Source organism: Ipomoea nil, unplaced genomic scaffold, assembly GCF_001879475.1.
Source record: "Ipomoea nil cultivar Tokyo-kokei standard unplaced genomic scaffold, Asagao_1.1 scaffold2826, whole genome shotgun sequence".
Taxonomy (NCBI): Eukaryota; Viridiplantae; Streptophyta; class Magnoliopsida; order Solanales; family Convolvulaceae; genus Ipomoea; species Ipomoea nil.
Window position 1 is genome coordinate 5,451,582 of NW_017619254.1, and position 20,635 is coordinate 5,472,216.

At 35.4% G+C, this 20,635-nt stretch overlaps 1 protein-coding gene and 1 long non-coding RNA gene across 2 annotated transcripts; one reads left to right on the forward strand and one right to left on the reverse strand.

The window, feature by feature from the left end:
- The first annotated feature begins 12,778 nt into the window (after positions 1-12,778).
- On the forward strand, positions 12,779-13,982 carry LOC109158795. Its single transcript, XM_019306688.1, has 2 exons — positions 12,779-13,687; positions 13,908-13,982. The coding sequence occupies exons 1-2, from the start codon at positions 12,779-12,781 to the stop codon at positions 13,980-13,982; spliced, it is 984 nt and encodes a 327-aa protein (XP_019162233.1).
- A 3,572-nt stretch (positions 13,983-17,554) lies between these two features.
- On the reverse strand, positions 17,555-20,473 carry LOC109158845. The gene is made up of 3 exons (XR_002050451.1): positions 20,190-20,473; positions 19,990-20,113; positions 17,555-18,479 (listed from the first exon to the last, which is right to left on the reverse strand). It is a non-coding gene; the product is annotated as an uncharacterized LOC109158845 (long non-coding RNA).
- Between the last annotated feature and the right edge of the window lie 162 nt (positions 20,474-20,635).

Here is a 20,635-nt window from a genome sequence, read left to right on the forward strand (position 1 = left end):
AGCAAGAGATTGAATAAATTCTAGAAACATAAGCCAGTTGTTGGACAATTTAATAACTTTAAATTAAAATAACTAATTAAACAATTTAAAGGTTCAAAGCTAAGAATCAAATGCAAAATAATTGAAATTCAGGAAGCTAAACGAGTAATTCAATAAGAACCAAAACAACAAATAACAATCATAATGAAAAAGCTTAAGAACATGGCAAGATTTCAACACAATTAATCTTAGTATAAAATAAAAAGATAAAACTTAATTTGTTGGCAACATTAAAATCAAACTATTGAAAAATACTCATGGTTGTTATAAATATTATTATTATTATGGACATTATTGTATATATGGTAGTAATTGTAATTGATAGGTTACTACCTTTTATAGGTATTGTAATTACTTTATATTTGGTGATACCTTTGTATAAGAATTATAATGATGAATGAGAAATCTTCTGACCTTACCTCTCCATTCTCTGTATCCCTTCTTCCTGTTTTCATATGATTATACAACACGTTATCAGCACCTTGCTCTACCTCCTCGATAATCTAAGTTTTTCTATCCTTTAAAAATTGTGAAAATATGAACGATCGGAACCGGTAATCAAACGTCGCGCAGGCTGCATCTTATCGCCAGAGGCGATTACGAATCTGGAGCCGACGATCAGTTTTTAGGCCTTCTCAAGCCTTCATTCGAAGGTCACACGTTGATCGTCGTCCAGAAAGCCAGAGACTTGATGTTTTGAAGTATTCATCGGCGGCCCAATTTTTCGACGATCCGGTCGGTTGAACGAAGATTGGTTGGTACTGCTGGACTCGTCTCACCGAGTCGATCCACGATCTGACCATCAACAATTGACCACGGTGATGGGGCGACTGCGGCCATACCGTCCGTGCCACGATCGGATGTCGGAATCGCCAGCGAAGACGCCGTCGATCGGACTTCGGGAAGGTTGGGAGAATTCACAGGAAGCCGCGGATCTCCATTATGCAAGCAGTCCTACGACCGAGAATTTTCCATTTTGGTAAGGCCGCTTTGCTCCTCTCAAAATTCGTCGACTCCTTGCACAACCGCGACCAACAGCAGCCTCGGCCTCTGCTCCTTTCCGGCGAGGTAGCCGCGACGGATCGAACCACCAGCAGCAAATTGGCGAAATTGTTGATGGTAGCGCGAGCAGATCGGTGATGACTAGTGGTGAAGCAGTGGCGGTTTTTTCCTCCTGCGTATCGGCCAAGTCCGGTGATTGACGATGGGCGGCCGGAGTCCTCTGCCTCATCGCCAGAGCAAAAGAAGATACCAGGAAGGCGGTTTTGATTTGAATTTGCTGTACATCACATAAAATATTATTGCTATGGGCTTCCCTGCTGGTGATATGAGCTCTAGATTTTTTGGCTACGTTGAGTGATTCTACCGAAACCACATGGAAGAAGTGATTAAATTTGTTTTGAGACACATCATAAGGGAAATAACAACCACATTAACTCCAAAAGTCTTTGCCTTGATCAAAGCAGCATGAGCATGGCATTACAGGTACCACCCCTCCATATGCTATATAATACTTCCAATATTTCAAGTCAAGCCATCCCCGAGAACACTTCCCAAGGAAGTAACAGATTAATTCTGGGGGCAAACATGTGCCCATTATCATTGATAAACGGTACTTTTCATAAACAAATATTACTTATTTATGTTTAAATAAGCACTATTGATAGACAATGATATCTGCATTTTAATAGTTGTCGTTTAGTCAACTTTGTACCTCTTGTGTATTAAATTTGTTTGCATAAATTTTGGAGGTATAATCTGGATATTTGATATTCCATGAAAGATTAGACTATATATGACAAAATATTTCCCAAAAATAATGGAATTATGGTGTTTTTATGGTATCTAGAAAGAATTTTTTTTACATAGTAATCACTGCCTGAAAAATTCTGATCGGCACAGTTCGAAAACTAAATTCGTGAAAAATACTTGTTGAACTCCTTTTGGTGTGAAATTTTTTTTTGGAGAACCTAGACTTGTGATATTTGATGTCTGTAAAAAGATTCTGTTAAAAATATGCTTTGGTTGTTCCAGAAAAATTCTGTAAAGTTCTGGCAGTGTGCTGCCAGTTATTTTTCTGTCTGGCGCAGTGTTAGAAATTATTTTGGGAAAAATACTTCTAGACCTTGTATTGACATGAAAATTTTAATGAATGTTCTAGACTTGCTGAACTAAATATCTGTAAAATTTTGTACCAAAATGTGTTACCGTTTTTTTCCCAGAAAATTATGCAATTCAGGTCAAAATTTTGAAATTTTCTGCCAAGTTTCAATTTAGCTTGTATATCTTGCTATTTTGTGATGTTTTCATGCTTGTATGAAACCATGAGATAAAATGAGAGCTTGCTTGGAAAAGTTTTGTTTTGACTCCCTGAAATAGGAATGAATGGGCCCAGCAACGAACATGTGCTCGTTACTCTTTGACGAACGGTACTCCTCTCATTTAATTTTCTAATATATGAATTAATAGAATATCTCTTGTCATGTCATGTCTTGTGTGTATCAAACATGATACCCTTTATTTAAAATGGATGTGCATGACTTAATTGAGTTTTTGGTGTCCAAGACATAAGGGACAATTATATCACATATTGAATATGCTTCTCTTTAATTGACAACATTTAGCATATAATCTCTTGATTAGGCTCATAGAAGAAAATTTGTTATTTCTCTTGTTGGCAATTAATTATTTGCTATAGACCATAGCTATTGTGATTTATCACACAACTTATAAGTGAGACAATAGCATGAATTATCTATATGGTTTTCATTGTTAGGTTGCACCTGTCGTTGCTAAACCTTAATTTGATCTTGTGATATCAATTAGATGATATGAGTCTAAATATTGTGATATATAGCATAAATATTGAATATAGCTTTGCCCAGAAGGTGAATTTATTGCACTAATTATATGATAATAGCACCAGGACAAATTCCCCAAATGTAAAATTGACTTGGTACTGATATTAAAAAGTCAATTGTTATTTGTCCAAATTCAAGTTTATTGGTTGCGCTAATTTATTATAGCATTGTTTCACTTGAGTCTTTGACATTGAAATAAATACCAAATTTGAGTATTTACACAAAAGGATAGTACCTAATTCTTTTTTAATATAGTTTTGCCTAGACGGTAAACTTAAAATGTTAATTTATCTGTCACTCATTATCTTGCATGTCATTTATGATAGTCACATTGTACTCCAGTAGTAGTTCTTTGAGTGACCAATGACTCATGACTCGTGAATGAAGTCTGCAACTTCTATTTTTTTTAATGCTATGCTACTATGCAAAATTGCTATGTGCTTAACCGCCAAAAGTGAGTCACATCATGTTGGTTTGCCTGAAGCAAACAAATTGTTAATATTTGATAATTTTTGAACATCTATACTTCTTTTGGCGTTTAATCTCCCTAAGATTGTCGAATGTTTTACTCATTTTGTTCAATGTGCATGCTATCCCTATATGATTTTATATGTCACTTGTGGTAAATTTCATATACATTTGAAAAATTATTGTGTTGCGATAATCTTTACATTTTAGAGACCCAATTTTTAATTATGGCATGACCAATTGGGTCACTGAGGGCAAACATAATGAGTTAGATATTACAATTTCTTATCCACATGAGTTTTTATAGAGCATGTGTGAAAGAGAAATTATTGAATTATCTGTTTTGGGGATATACTTTTGTTTGAAATCCAAATCTAACTCACTGCATATCACAAACCAATCCCTCAAGGATTGTTATACCTAGTACATGGTTTCAAAATAAACTTTTCCCTATCTGCGTTATTATTTATAGTGCGCAGTCTATTTCAATATATCACCACCACATCGTACCTCTAAAAAAGGCTACCAAAGAAGCCTTAGTCTCTTGATTAATTAATGCCAAGAGCACATGATAGGATACTAATATAAATATCCTTAGGTACGCTGACTGCATACTTAATTAATGAAGATCGTTTCTCGGCATTAGGGGGAGATAAGATTCAAATTTAATAGAATGCCAAGAAATTACATAAATGAAAATATCTTCATTATTTAAATCCATGTACAAGTTAGACTGAACTGAAAGTTCAGAAGATGATATATTTGCGATATTAGCAAATAATCTGCCAAATACATCTATTGATCATACTAATCATAAAAGAGTGACTAGGTCCATATACCATTCCCAATTTGGTCTACCATCCCCAATTTGGACCAAATATATCTACCGATACTCCTTGATGCCAGAAGTGTAAGAGATCTATCGGTGTAAGAGATAAAAATCATTATACTAGATCTAGTAAATTAACATTGTCACTCTTGATATACCTTGAATAATTATGTCTTGGAGACGTTCGTCTAGATGACGAAAAACCCTAGTCAATTTATAGGTGCACCAAACGAACATAATACTAGGGATGCGGGACAACCAGATGTGATCTGAATAAAGTTCTGGGAAATGTTTAGAATCTGGTTGACTTGAATATTGCCATAAACTATTATAAATATGGGAGAGATTTATGAAAGTATTATAGTTGTCGACAACACAATAGCCTGTACAAATTGCTCCATTATATGATAATCTGGATCCAGAGTTATGCACCCGATGTGCCATGACTATTTAACGTATAAAGGAGCAATTAAGGCATAGCTCGACTCGCTAATTATTAATAATTCTCTTTATAACAATACTCCGTTAAGAGTTAACCCCGAAGGTTACAAGTGGGTGTGTTCACGCAGATACCCTTGATTGATTTTAATCAAACATATTTTCCCACGATAAATGGCAATAAGTTCCGCTACATCATTGGCAGAATAATAAATTAGATATGCAACTAATATTAAATTCAAAAGTCCCCGAAGGATTTTAAGTTCTCAAAATGAGAAAAAGTGAAAATCGCACATTAAAATATTAAGGTCTTTATAGGACCTGAAATAATTAATATTTATTTTGAGAAACCCCTGATGGGTTTATAATTCCCGAAATGAGAATTTAAGTGTCATTATATTTACTCTTTAAAGGGTTGCGAATGGAGTTAATATCCTCATTGAAGGAATAATATGTACCATTGTGTGCTCGATAAAGGGTTGATAATGAACTTATTTATTATTTATTATCTAAGTTAATTTTGATAGTGGAAAACATCAATAAAATATATAAAGGGCTTGATTATGTTAGCCCATATCTAAAGACGAAGATTTTTGAAACAAAAGCTTGGGAAAGCTAAGTATTATTTCGACTTGAAGATCGAGTTTTTCTTTGAAGAAATTCTTATACACAAGTTAGCCAATATATGATTTTGATTGGATACTTAGTCAAACCAATATACAATGGGCTACTTGGGTACTGGCTATTATTTTTGTATCCCCATAATGCCAAGTCCCAAAACTGGCTGTACTATATTTACCCCCATTGTCCCATAAAGGGTCAATAAAGATTGTGTTGCACAAATGATAAAAGGATATATAATGAAATCCTTTTGACTAGATATTATGATATCAATATTATACCACGTGAACTCCAGAAGAGTCACGAGATTATTATAGAGTATATTTATTCAATTGATAATTGTATATATTTATTTACAAAATTTCTCTATACAGTTTGGAAATTTAATGTATGAGAATTAAAGATTGTTATCTTGAGGGGGAGTATCATTTTACATGAATAAATCCTGAAGATTGAGTCTTAGATGACTAACGGCTGTACTCTTTTCCTTAGTTAAGTTTTTTCCCACGCGGGGTTTTTCTTTAAATCTAAGGATTTTAATGAGGCAGCTAATCTAAAACAAGGATAAACATACATCATGCACTCTTTTCCTCAACTAATTTTTCCCACTGGGTTTTCTAGTGAGGTTTTTAACGAGGCATGAGTATGATATAGTAACATAAATGGGAAAAAGTTGTAAAATAATTGCTTAAGTAGACAAATCCCAAAATCCTGAAGATTACGATGATTATGCCTTGAAGGCTTATGATTGTACTCTTTTTTTCCCTTTAACTAAGTTTTTCCCACAGGGTTTTCTTAAGTTAAGGTTTTTAATGAGGCAATCAGTACAAAATATGTTCTTACAAATATCATGTACTCTTTTCTTCAACTAGGTTTTTCTCACGTGGTTTTCCTAGTGAAGTTTTTAACGAGGCATGAATATATACATTTATACTCTTTTGTCTAGGTTTTTCCCACAGGGTTTTCCTAGTAAATTTTTACAAGGCAGGATCATGTCAAATAATGTCCAAGGGGGAGTGTTATAAATATTATTATTATTATGGACATTATTGTATATATGGTAGTAATTGTAATTGATAGGTTACTACCTTTTATAGGTATTGTAATTACTTTATATTTGGTGATACCTTTGTATAAGAATTATAATGATGAATGAGAAATCTTCTGACCTTACCTCTCCATTCTCTGTATCCCTTCTTCCTGTTTTCATATGATTATACAACAATGGTTAAGTTATTATATCCCTAGAATAACAAAATTAGCTAATAATCATCCAAAGATTAATAGGAAATATTTCCTTAAACAATATTATTAAAACTTGGCAATGAAAGCTAGTGATTAGCGTCTCAGCGCAATTCAAAAATGCAGTAAGGCAATCCTCAACAAAGTCCACTAAGCAAATGTAAATAAGTTATAAAAAGCTAATCAGAATGAACCAAAAATTGCTACGGACAATTAAACGAAGTTTGAGTTGAAATGGGAAGTACTAATTACGAGTACAGGAACAGATTGCAACTTAATTTAATGACAAAAGAAAAGGAACCAAAATAGTGCTACTGCCGACCAGAAAAACTACCAACATCGCCGCCGGAACTAAATTGCGTCGAATTGATGAATCGCAGATTAACACCGCCGAACACCAGAACTGGTTGCCGCCTCGGGAATTAGTCCGGAGTGAATTGATCGTCCTTTCCTCCTTCTGACGCTCTCTTTTTATACTGCACGTCAATGGCCGAAGAAGCTACTTGCGATCTCCTTTCTCGCGGTGGTATTGACCGGATGATCTAGAGCCTTAGTTTGTGTACAAAAGGAAGACCGAGGAATTATAGGAATAATTATTTTTTACTTCAATAAAATAAATTAGATTCCAATAAAATTCTACAATTATTAAAACTCCATACTGACCAAGTATAACTAAGATACTACAATCGTTATATCTTACACCACAGCGCACATAGCACTGTGCGCCGCGCGCCTCCCAAAACGACGTCGTTTTGGGGTAGTATTGGGAGGCGCGGTAGGAAGTTGCTGAGAATATGTGTATTTGTTCACAGCGTTATGTGTATTTGTTCACAACGTTATGTGTATTGGTTCATACAGTTATGTGTATTTTTTATACAATTATGCACATTTTTTTATACAATTATGTACATCCGAATCAGAAAATTTGTGTATATTATGTTAAGAGTTGATGTGTTTATGTTAAAAGTTTATGTTTATTATGTATTATGTTAGATTATGTGTATTATCTTTTAAAAAGAGTATGTATATTTTGTTATATAATTATGTACATTCATGTATAACATTATGTGTATTCTAGTATAACATTATGTACATTCTTGAACAGTGGGTTTTTTTTTAAAGAAAAAACTACTGCCATTCACTGGGGCGGGAAATTTCAAAAAAAAAAATAATTAAAACGACGTCGTTTTGCATATGGGCGCATAGTGCAACGCGCGCCGTGGTGTAGGATATAAATTGCCAAGATACTACTACTATTATTATTATCATTATTAAAGTGAGATTAAGAAACTATTGGGCCGACAAATATTATTCATAAAATTAATTTAATAACAAAAACAACAACAAAATTAAACAATATTAATAATGCTAAATATGGCAAATTATGCTATGCGCACGTGCGCACCTTGCAAGGTGCGCACGGCGCTAAAGCGGCGTCGTTTTCCGTGAAAACGACGCTGTTTTAACTATAAAAAAAAATTGTTCGAAACGCCGTTAACGGCGTTAACGGCATATTCGTTATGAAATTATGAATATACAGTTATGACATTATGAATGTACAGTTATAGAATTATGAATGTATAGTTATGGAATTATGAACTTACAATTATGAACATAGAGCTTCGAAAATTATGAATGTTGGGATGGAATTATGAATATACAGTATGGAATTATGAATGTACAGTTATGGAAATATGAATGTACAGTTATGGAATTATGAATGTACAGTTATGGAATTATGAACGTACAGTTATGAAATTATGAACATAGAACTCTGACATTATGAACTTACAATTATGAACATAGAGCTTCGAAAATTATGAATTTACAGTTATTGAATTATGAATGTACAGTTATGAAATTATGATACAAAGCTGTGAATATATGCTCCTATAACGAAGCGGTCTGAAATTAAATTTTTTTTTTAAAAAAAAAAAAAAAAAAAAAAAAAAAGAGGGAAGATAACGGTGCCTGACGGCACCGTTACCGTGTCCATGATGCACGCTGGGCACGAGCCCACAGCATAACTATCCGCTAAATATAACAATAATCAATAAAGTTAGATATAAAATTAATTTATTTTTGCAATTAAGTATAAAAATATTATTTAAAGTAACAATAAAAATAATGTTTATCAAATCTCCCCACACTTATTTATTTGCTTGTCCACAAGCAAAGACATTATTAACAAGAAAAGAAAAGAAAACAAGTATTAGATTGAGCTTTACCCAAATAACCTTTCAAATTTATTAACTCAATAATGCAGGGTTAATGTCAACTCAAAGAAGGTATAAAACATTTGAATACTAATTAAAACTTTAGCAATTAAAATAAATATGAAACTTGTGCTCATGTGCTGACACACCTTATATGAGATATACAAAAACTCAATAGAATAAATATGAAAATTTCACCAAATTCAACTTTAACCAAATTCAGAAATATTCTATCAAAGTGCAAAACATGAAGGAAATAAAGATCAAGACATTTATTAAAATTGAAATGCAATTGCTCATTTCTTCCAAAATTCACTCATTATTTTTCTATTTTGAGTTTTTCCAAAGAGAACTTCCCCAAAAACCTCGCCATTTTACGCCAGACTTGTTTGGGTTTTCAATTTTGTGTGTACTCATAAACCAGACCACGGCACTTATTTATTTATGGTACATGTGTAGGTGGCTGATCCAGCGGAGTAGAATCTTTGAAATTATTGCAAATGAAATAAATAAATAAAACACTCTCATTTATTTTTTAAATATATTCTTTAAATCTTTTTTTTTTTTTCACCTCACTTATGCCACAAAGATGATCCTTGAACCAACACACTACACCACAATTTATAACACTCAAGAATTGTTAAAGAATTTGAAAAAGGTAATATAAAGTGAAATCAACATATAAACTATCAATGAAAATGCATGAAACACATAAGGGTATTTGTGATTTTCAAATTCTATTTATTTTTATTTTTTCATTTTTTGATTTTTTTGGTTTTTCTTTTTTTTTTTTATATAAATTCAAAATATAAAAATAAAGAAATTGACAACTAGCCACATGTAATATACATACTAAGAGCTGACAATAACCTGCATTATTTTTATCACCGAATATTTTTTCTTATAAGGATAAAGCTCAAACTAATGCTAGAATTTTAAAACGAAAAGATTTTAAAAAAAATGAACATAAGAAAATTAAACATTTTGAAAATTTTCAATTTTTTGTGATTTTCAGGCCAACTCCCTTCCCCACACTTATTTTCAACATTATCCCCAATGTTGTGAGAGGAAAGAAAAGAAGACAGAGAGTCCTCCTTTATTAGATTTTTTATTTGTAGAATTCTCATTTAGCCATGCAGTTTGTGAATAACAAGAAAAAACTGATTTATCAACACAATTCAAAAGATTTTCTTTTGAATTTTATCAAACTCCAACTTATCATCGTCAGAAAAATTCAACCCCTTAACTGCAAAAACTTGGTTAGATCTTTCAAGCAAATTCATAGATTTGAAATTTGGAAACTCAACTGTTTCATCAAGCATATTTTTGGTCAATTTGTCTGCTTCAACATCAAGAGGGATTGTGGACAATTCTTTTTGTCACACTGCTGTTACCATTTCAGGCACACAACTTCGGAGCTTATTTTGATAAGGAACTTGGGGTACATAAGGCTTGGGTGGCACATAAGGCTCATCTTCCTCAAAATCTTCATTTTGTACAGGTTTGGTGTTTTCAAAGCTTTCATCAACAGGGATTGAGGGCACATCATTTTCAACAATAATATCATCAACATCATTATGCAAATTTTCAATTATTTCAGTTTGTTTAGAAGTGGTATTATCTGTTAACTCGTTTTCAATCATTTCACCACTTCTCATAGCCTTAGCTTCCTCAGGTTGGGGGTAACTTACCTGGCACATGCTCTTGCAAAGCTTTAGCAATTTTTCCTACTTGTACCTCTAGTTTTCTCAAAGAAGCTTCAAGTTGTTGGAATCGTTGCTCATCTGCTTCTTGCTGCCTATTGCAAACCTATATATAATTCTGCAGAGTATCTTCCAAAGATTCTTCTTTAGGTTGGCAATGAATATTACAAACCTGCATTAACTTTTGTAAAGTATCATCCAAAGATGGTTTTTCAAGTTGGGGTGGGTCAATTAGTTGAAAGTCATTTTGATTATTATTATTATCCCAATAAAAATTAAGATTACTTGATTGAAAATCATTTTGATTATAAACACAATAAAAATTGGAGTGATTTGGTTGAAAATCATTTTGATTATCATCCCAAAAGGGGGAGTTAGTGCATTCATGGTTGTAGTTGTTTCTTGCAGTTCAAAAAGTGGGTTTTCAAAAAGTAATATTTTTTTTTTCTTTTTTCCTATCAATATATATGATCATCTGAAGGCAACAGTTTATGATACAAAGAACGACAACCCTTCATCAAATAAATAAATAAAATAACAAAATTAAATAAATAAATAAATAAAATAAAAATCAAACAAGTAAAGAAATAAATAAACAGGATAATCAATAAAGAGTAAAGGGAAATGGAGAATATTAAACATTTATTAAGTACTTCTTACTTCTTCTTTTTTTTTTTTTTTTTGAAGGCAATATGAATTAAGTAAGAGGGAAAAAAACAACTTGAATGCATATTTAAAGTGCTAAATAAAAAAGCGAACAAATGGAAATAATAGTAAGAAAAAAAAACAATCAAGGAATTAATAAGAGAAGGGAAAAGAAATAAATAAAGGGAATAGGGAAATAAAAAACAAATATAAAGCAGTAATTGAATGGACTAATGAATTAAATAAATAGCAAGATTAAAAAGGAAAAGATGACAATAATGAAGAGATACGAAGAAAATCAAGCAATTAAGGAAAGATAATGAATAGAAAATTAAATTGCAAAATAAACAATTTCCCGGCAACGGCGCCAAAAATTGATGGACAATTTTAAATAGTCCTCGCAAGTGCACGAACCAATTGTAGTTTTAGCGTGCAAAGCATGAGTCGATCCCACAGGAAATTGATACGATGCAATTTAATTAGTTAAAAGAGTGGAAAGAAGGAAAATAAATTTTGAATTGCATTGAAATTAAATTGAACGAGAACAACTTAGGAAAATATACTAATCAAAAATCAAGGAAACATAATTGACAAGTAGAATCGATTAACTAAACTAAATCACCTGTAGAAAATAACGGCAGGAACAATAATTGAATAACCTCACAATGAGTTAGCAAGAGATTGAATAAATTCCAGAAACATAAGCCAATTGTTGGACAATTTAATAACTTGAAATTAAAATAACTAATTAAACAATTTAAAGGTTCAAAGCTAATTAGGAATCAAATGCAAAATAATTGAAATCCAGGAAGCTAAACGAGTAATTCAATAAGAACCAAAATAACAAATAACAATCATAATGAAAAAGCTTAAGAACATGAATAAAGTTGGCAAGATTTCAACACAATTAATCTTAGTATAAAATCAAAAGATAAAACTTAATTCGTTGGCAACATTAAAATAACACTATTGCAAAATACTCATGGTTAAGTCGTTATGTCCCTAGAATAACAAATTTAGCTAATAATCATCCAGAGATTATTAATGTATATCCAATCAAATCATTGTAATTGTCTGTTACGATTCTCTACATTATGTAAATTGATACTTGCCTTGTTTAGAGTAGCCATAGTCAGGATTATATATATTGTATTATTCCTTATGAATTAGTTTGATAATACAAGATATACATTCACATGGTATCAGATTGTTAGGCTTCTATTTTCTCTCCCATAGTTTTTTCGGTCCTCATCTAATGGCTGCTAATTCCTCCGAAAGAACGATGAGCACTCCCGCTGCACCAGCGCCGCCGATCACCGCCCCAAACCACCTTACCTCGGCTCACCATTTCGTGTCGATCAAACTGACAACACGAAACTATCTCTTCTGGCGTACACAGCTCATCCCTTTCCTCCGGGGTCAGGGTCTTCTCGGCTTTGTTGATGGAACCACGCCGTGCCCACCGGCGTTGGTTGTCTCCACTCCAGCCCCCGGCACCTCCGATGAAGCCACGTCCACCGCTGCCAATCCGGCCTTCTCCGTATGGACTCAACAAGACCAGTCCATCTTATCACTCTTGATCTCCTCCCTCTCCGAGGAGGTCATGTATCTTGCGGTTGGCCGCTCCACGGCTCCATTGAGACTGCTCTAGGCTCATCGACGAGGATCCGGTGCCTCAACCTTCTTGGTCAATTTCAGGCGCTTCGCCAAGGGGAGATGTCAACTGCCGAGTATCTCGGCCGAGCCCAACTTCTCGTCGAAGACCTAGCGCAGGCCGGCCAGCCGATGCCTCTTGACGAGCAGAATCTGTACGTTTTTAGGGGGCTCCGGCCGGAATTCCGGGTGATGGCTTCTTCTCTGGCTGTATCCGGCACTCCGGTCACTCTCCCTCAATTGTCGGACTACCTACAAGCTCAGACGTTTATCCACTCCGACGACTTTCTGACCGGTCCGGGGACTGGAGCTCCTACGGCGATGGTTGCCACTCGGGGCAGGCAGAATGGTGGAGGCAGACAGAATCGCGGTGGTGGTCGCCCCAATCAGTGGCAGAACCGTGGTGGTGGTCGTGGTGGCCAAGGCCGTGGCCGTGGTGGCTCTCCTCGTTGTCAAATTTGCCGGTCACACGGCCACACTGCCATTTATTGTTTCCGGCGGTACTCCGATCAACCATCACCACCGCAGGCAAATGTCGCAGTTCCTTCCGATGGCAGTTCTCCACCGGAGGTTGCGGCTTGGTATCCTGACACCGGCGCATCCTCTCACGCCACTCCCGATCCGGCCATGATGTCGCAATCCGAGGGTTACACCGGCAACGACGTCCTTCGCATTGGTAACAGTACAGGTTTAAGTATTTCTAGTACTGGTTGTGCAACGATACCATCTGTCTCTAAACCTTTAAAACTGTCCAACATTCTACATGTTCCTGATCTTTCCATTTCATTATTATCTGTTCATCGGTTCACCACTGACAATAACGTCTTTTTTGAATTTCATCCTGAGTATTTTGTTGTGAAGGACCGCACAACCAAGGTGGTGCTGCTTAAGGGTCCCAGTTCGGGTGGTCTCTACTCTTTAACTGTTCCGCAGTCCCATTTGGCGTTTCTGTCGGCTCGGGCTTCGTCCGCTGTTTGGCACTGTCGTTTAGGCCACCCGCATAATCGTGTCTTGCAACGTGCACTCCAGTCTTGTCCAGTTATACCACAAAAATTGAGCTCTCCGAGTCTTTGTTCGGCTTGTCAGTTGGGCAAGTCTAGTCGTCTCTCTTTAGATAGAATAAAATACACTAGTAGTGTTGTTCTTGATCTAGTGTATTCATATATTTGGGGCCCTGCACCTGTTATTTCAGCAGATGGCTTTCGTTATTTTGTTTTATTCGTGGATGACCACACTCGTTTTTGTTGGTATTATCCACTTCGTGTAAAAACTGATATATATAAGGTGTTTGATGTTTTTCGGGCCATGGTAGAACGTCAGTTTTCACGTTCTATCAAGGTCATCCAGTCTGACTTAGGGGGTGAGTATCGCCGTTTGCACAACTTATTCAATACTCTTGGGATTGTACATCAACAGTCCTGTGCATACACCCACGAGCAGAATGGCCGTGTTGAGCGCCGGCATCGACACATTGTTGAGACCGGGTTGGCTCTTTTAGCTCAGGGATCAGTTCCGTTAAAATACTGGGACTCCGCCTTTGAAACAGCTACATATCTCATAAATCGCCTCCCCTCGTCAGCCATACAATTCAACACTCCATATTTTCAGTTGCACAAAAAGACTCCCGACTACACTTTTCTTCGCGTCTTTGGGTGCTTATGCTACCCTTACTTACGACCCTACAACCGTCACAAAATCGAGTATAGGTCTGCCTCATGTGTCTTTTTAGGCTATCCTACTTCCTTTAAAGGGTATCGTTGTTTAAACCTTGCTACTGGAAAGACTTTTATCTGTCGTCATGTCCGGTTTGACGAAACTGTTTTTCCTTTTTCTACAGCTTTAAATAAACAGGATACAGTGCCGTCAATTGATTCTAATGTACCGTGGGGTTCAGGACCAATTATACCGTCCACTGATTCCGCACCTTACCCTCTGGTTCCACCACGAGTCTTACCACCAGCTACTGGTGGCAACCGCACCACTCGAAGGCGTAAGGTTACTGACCCGCAACAACGGGCTCATGAGATGCGTCTCCGTCATATGACACATGGTACCACTGAACAATTCCATGCTCTTGTAGCAAACATGGGCCCCACTGATCCAAGTTGCTACACCCAGGCCGTTGGTCACCCTCACTGGCGTGATGCCATGGACCAAGAATTTAATGCCTTGCTTCACAATCACACATGGGACCTTGTTCCCGCAACCCCGGGCATGAATATTATTGGTTGTAAGTGGGTATATCGCACCAAACGCAAGGCAGATGGGTCTATTGAACGTTATAAAGCACGGCTTGTAGCCAAAGGGTTTAATCAAATAGAGGGGGAAGACTTCTTTGACACTTTTAGTCCTGTGGTCAAACCCACGACGGTCCGGCTCCTTCTCTCTCTCGCAGTTTCTCATAACTGGACCCTAAGGCAACTTGATGTTCATAATGCCTTCTTAAATGGGCATTTGGCTGAAACTGTATACATGCGGCAACCACCTGGGTATGAGGAACCTGGGCATCCAAATCATGTGTGTCATCTTCGGCGTTCTTTGTATGGCCTTAAACAGGCTCCACGTGCTTGGTTCAAACGTCTTCACGAGTTTTTGCTTGCTACAGGTTTTTTAGCCTCAAAAATCGATGTGTCTCTTTTTCATTACTCTGCTGGTACCGCTAGAGTATTTTTGCTAGTGTATGTGGACGATATTATAATGATGGGAAATGACTCTAGTCTCATTCACACTCTTATTCAGCGACTAGCTACGGTTTTTAAAATACGGGATCTCGGCCAGCCATCTTTTTTCTTGGGCATTGAAACTCTATTCAGTAATGGGCTTTGTTTACTCTCTCAGCGTCGTTATATGGGTGATCTTCTAAACAGGGCTGGTATGACTGATTGCAAACCGCTCACCACTCCGGCTTCTATTATTAAAGCAGTCACTCCATCTGATGAAGTTTTTGATAACCCCACTCAGTATCGACGCTTAGCAGGGGCTCTCCAATACTTAACTATTACGCGCCCTGATCTCTCCTATGCAGTGAACCGTCTATGCCAGTTTATGCACGCTCCGACAGTTGAGCATTGGGGTCTCTTAAAACGTGTGTTACGGTATGTTAAGGGTACTTTGGACTATGGTCTTCGTCTATCTATCTCCCAGTCCTCTGACATTCATGCCTATTCCGATTCCGACTGGGCTGGTTGTCCGATCGATCGCAAGTGCACTAGCGGGTATGCTGTTTTTCTTGGCAGCAACTTAATCTCTTGGGTTTCACGTAAACAACGCACTGTTGCTTGCTCTTCCACTGAGGCTGAATACAAAGGGTTAGCAGACGTTGCAGCTGAAGTCACATGGGTTGTGTCACTACTCCGTGAACTGGGTCTTCATTCTGGTACTCCGGCTACACTATGGTGTGATAATCTTGGCGCCACCTACTTGTGTGCTAATCCTGTTTTTCATGCTCGAACGAAGCATGTTGAGATTGACTTTCACTTTGTTCGTGACAAAGTAGCATCCGGGGACTTTCTAGTCAATTTTATATCCACCAAAGATCAACTGGCTGATATCTTTACAAAACCGCTTCCAGCTTCGCGCTTTGACGTTCTACGTGGCAAGCTTAATGTTGTCTCCCTCCAACCTTCAGCTTGAGGGGGTGTATTAATGTATATCCAATCAAATCATTGTAAATCATTGTAATTGTCTGTTACAATTCTCTACATTATGTAAATTGATACTTGCCTTGTTTAGAGTAGTCATAGTCAGGATTATATATATTGTATTATTCCTTATGAATTAGTTTGATAATACAAGATATACATTCACAGAGATTAATAGGAAATATTTCCTTAAACAGTATTATTAAAACTTGGCAGTGAAAGCTAGTAATTAGCGTCTCAGCGCAATTCAAAAATGCAGTAAGGCAATCCTCAACAAAGTCCACTAAGCAAATGTAAATAAGTTATAAAAAGCTAATCAGAATGAACCAAAAATTGCTACGGACAATTAAACAAAGTTTGAGTTGAAATGGGAAGTACTAATTACGAGTACGGGAACAGATTGCAACTTAATTTAATGACAAAAGAAAAGGAACCAGAATAGTGCTGCTGCCGACCAGAAAGACTACCAACGTCACCGTCGGAACTAAATTGCGTCGAATTGCTGAATCGCAGATTAACACCGCCAAACACCAGAACCGGTTGCGCCCCCGGAATTAGTCCGGAGTGAATTGATCGTCCTTTCCTCCTTCTATCGCTCTCCTTTTATATTGCACGTCAATGGCCGAAGAAGCTGCTTGCGATCTCCTTTCTCGCAGTGGTATTGACCGGATGATCTAGAGGCTTAGTTGCGTACAAAAGGAAGACCGAGGAATTATAGAAATAATTATTTTTTCACTTCAATAAAATAAATTAGAACCCAATAAAATTCTACAATTATTAAAACTCCATACTAACCAAGTATAACTAAAATACTACTACTATTATTATTATCATTATTAAAGTGAGATTAAGAAACTATTGGGCTGACAAATCTTATTAATAAAATTAATAAAATCTATCATCTATCATTATAATAAAGCACTAAATTTCTACCAAAAACATCTTCCCGCCTAAATAATTCGGCGTCGTTTTAATGATAAATAACACAATCAGTCTAATTAATTGTGTTCACATTGCCTTACGCTTTTCAATGTGATACTGCCGGTTAAGATTGTCAATTACCAATGAAATTACACTTTTAATAATGAAAGACTTCTAATTACATTGAGAAACTAACCTATAATCTACATTTATTTACATATATATATATATATATATATATATATATATATATATATATATATATATATATACAGATATACACATACATAAAATGCTTCGAAAAAACAATCTCTTTAATGTAGTCTTTGGGTCTTCAAACGTTTCCAGCAAGATTCATAGTTCCAAGACAATATTCATGGAGAACAAATTTCAGCCTCTATATAAAGCTCCTTCATATCAATATTCGCCCCCAAGTTCACCATCTCCCCGGTTCGAACCACCTGCAAATTAGAAACGAAGAACCAAAATCTGTGCGAAGATACCATGCCATCTATGCATATTGCTGTTGAAGAGGAACAACACAGTTGCTTGAAGATTAAGGTGAGGCTTAGAACTGAGAACACCTGCACATTTGTTAAGTCTCTGTATACACACACTTAGCACAATGCTGTGAGTTTTAGAAGTGAAATAGTAACTGACAGTTACATGCTTATGGCTTAGGCATCAGACGGTAGTATTCATCATTTGCATTTTTGTTTAGTTAGTTTCATATACAAAGATTATTTCATCAGATGGAAACCAGTGAGGCAGTTGTAATTTTCAATGCAAATACACACAGCTAACCTATATTGTTGCTATGAAAATATATGACAGAAAGTGGTATGTATATATAAATATATAAGATTTTGTTTACAAGCATGAATCACAAAAGGTTTTCAGTTGCAAGCAAGCAAGATGGATAATGCAGTACAAACAGTCCTGAAGAGGCATAAGGGATTTCACAATTTGGTAAGCATACTTGATTTTACCCTAACAAAAAAGTTTCTGTTTTGGCTAAATATTATACAATTTTTGCAGGTTGGTGATTTTTATGTTCCGGGGTTTAGGGTTCATGGTTTAGGTTGGTGATTTTTAATTCCATTGGAATAAGTTACCGAGTAACATTTACCTGGGTTGCTCTGTATATCATAGCGAACTCTCATTTTTGAACCCAATATCCTATTATTTCAAAGACACACATCCTGCATATAATAAAAGAACGTTATATAATTGAATAAAATGCATAGTTGAATGAAAGGCATAATTAATAATGTAAAATTCATATGAATAGCAGATTTATCTAAAAGAGGTATTTTTTTTTAATCATAAGAATAGCAGTTATATAATCTGTACTATAATAGGTTACTTTGCTCTTTATCATGTGTTGCTACACCTATCAAACAACTGGACATAGCTGATACAAAGTAAGTTGGATAATTATTTTATATTTATGTTTGTTAATTTACATTCTATTTTGAAACACTTAAACTGTATTCACTATCTTATTTTTCCAAGAAGGGTCTAAAGGTGATGAAGTCAATAGTCCAGTGACACAACAAGACTCAACAGAATTCAAAGCCAAATGTGACTGAAAATTCAGACAATGTCAATAGATGCCTTCGGGGCCAGTTCTCTTCATATAATAAACATAAGAAGTCCAAGAATGACAGTATGAAACAAGAGAAAATTTGAAGTTTGTGTGTGTGTGGACAAAGTTTTAGAACTATAATGCTGTTTTTCATGGATTTTGGATGTATTTAATTGGTAGCACTATTATAGTGTTATATCAATTCTACTCATGCTTTCTATTTTGCTATTGGCTTAAGTATCTATTTAAAACTCATATTTCACATTAAAACTTCTATTACTCCAAATCTATATTGGTTAATTCTTATACATGTTATTAAAGTAGGTGCAATATGTCATCCTTCACATTTCCAGGATGAGATTAGCAGCAATGTACCATCAAACTGTAGTCGATCATCAATCTGTAAATTATGGTTTTGTTTAGAACTTAGAAAGTGTAATTTAACTTGAAAACTTTGTAACTTATAAAATATATATCAGAATACACTTCAATTGTTAAATATATACCTTGATTACCGAAAATGGTTAAATTATAAATTTGTTAAAACAATCTTTTCAAAACAAATCTGGTTTAGAAAACAAATTTTCATCATGTATTTGTTATTTCAAATAGTGTAAATCAAATAAAGCACTATGTATGTCTCAATTAAAGCAAATGAAAACCTCTAAAATGATGGTCTGTAGAATCAGAATGATGGTCTTTACAAATGAAAACCTCTAAAAATGATGGTCTTTAGAATCAGAAAATTAATCTCTAAAATATTGGTTTCTGACATGTCATAATCTGTAAATAAAAATGCACACAACATTGACATACAATATTAAAATAAACTTAGATTAAAAAAAACTTAGATTAACCCAAAACAAAAACTCAAGATCAATTGACAAGATTATAGTACATTTTAAGACTTAACCAAAACTTAAAAATAGAATCACACTTAAATGTAAATACATTAAAGAATACTGACTTATAACCCAGGACAGAAAATTGAAGTCAATGCAAAATAGAGCAATAAGGACTTAAACATTTCTTCAAACTATATACTAAAATTTGTTTTCTGACACACTGCCATTCTAAAACATGAATGTAGAATGGATTTTTAGTACAAAATAATGGAAACTGACCGCATTTTAAGAACGCTGTCTGTATCAACCATGGACGACGAAGATTATCTGCATGTACACATGAATGTTTCCAGTTTAGATCTTGAGCTGTACTCCTTCGGTCTGTTCGCCGGAGTAGTTAGATCTATAAATCAAGAAATTAGGGTTCTGATCTGGCAACTTTAAATTGTTTTAAACTGGAAAAAATCATCAAAACTTACTATTTCTTGATGGAAGCTCTCCTTATCACCATGGTTGCCGGACTTTGTTGCTCGGATGATTAAGGCGCTTTGACGGTGTGTAGAGGAGTTGTTCTTCTCTGCTCATTCAATTTTTACCTTACGCAACCAACATATATTGAATTGTTCTTACGGAAATTCTATTCAATTTGTGGCATGGTAGAGAATGAATTGATTTCCAAATCGATAGAGTGAGATTGTTCTCGAAGAGCAGTGAGCTGAGACGAAGACAATTTGGGGAAAATGCTGAAGTAACGGTAACCACATATGTGTAATGGTCGAAGATCAGCAGTAATCGGTTGAATGGCTATTTATTGTTGGGCTACAATTCTTCATGGGCTGTGTAATGGAAATGGTTGATGGACCATTAGATTACATTATTTAGTGGACCTTCAAGCCCATTATAAGTTAGTAGAATTATTGTGTGG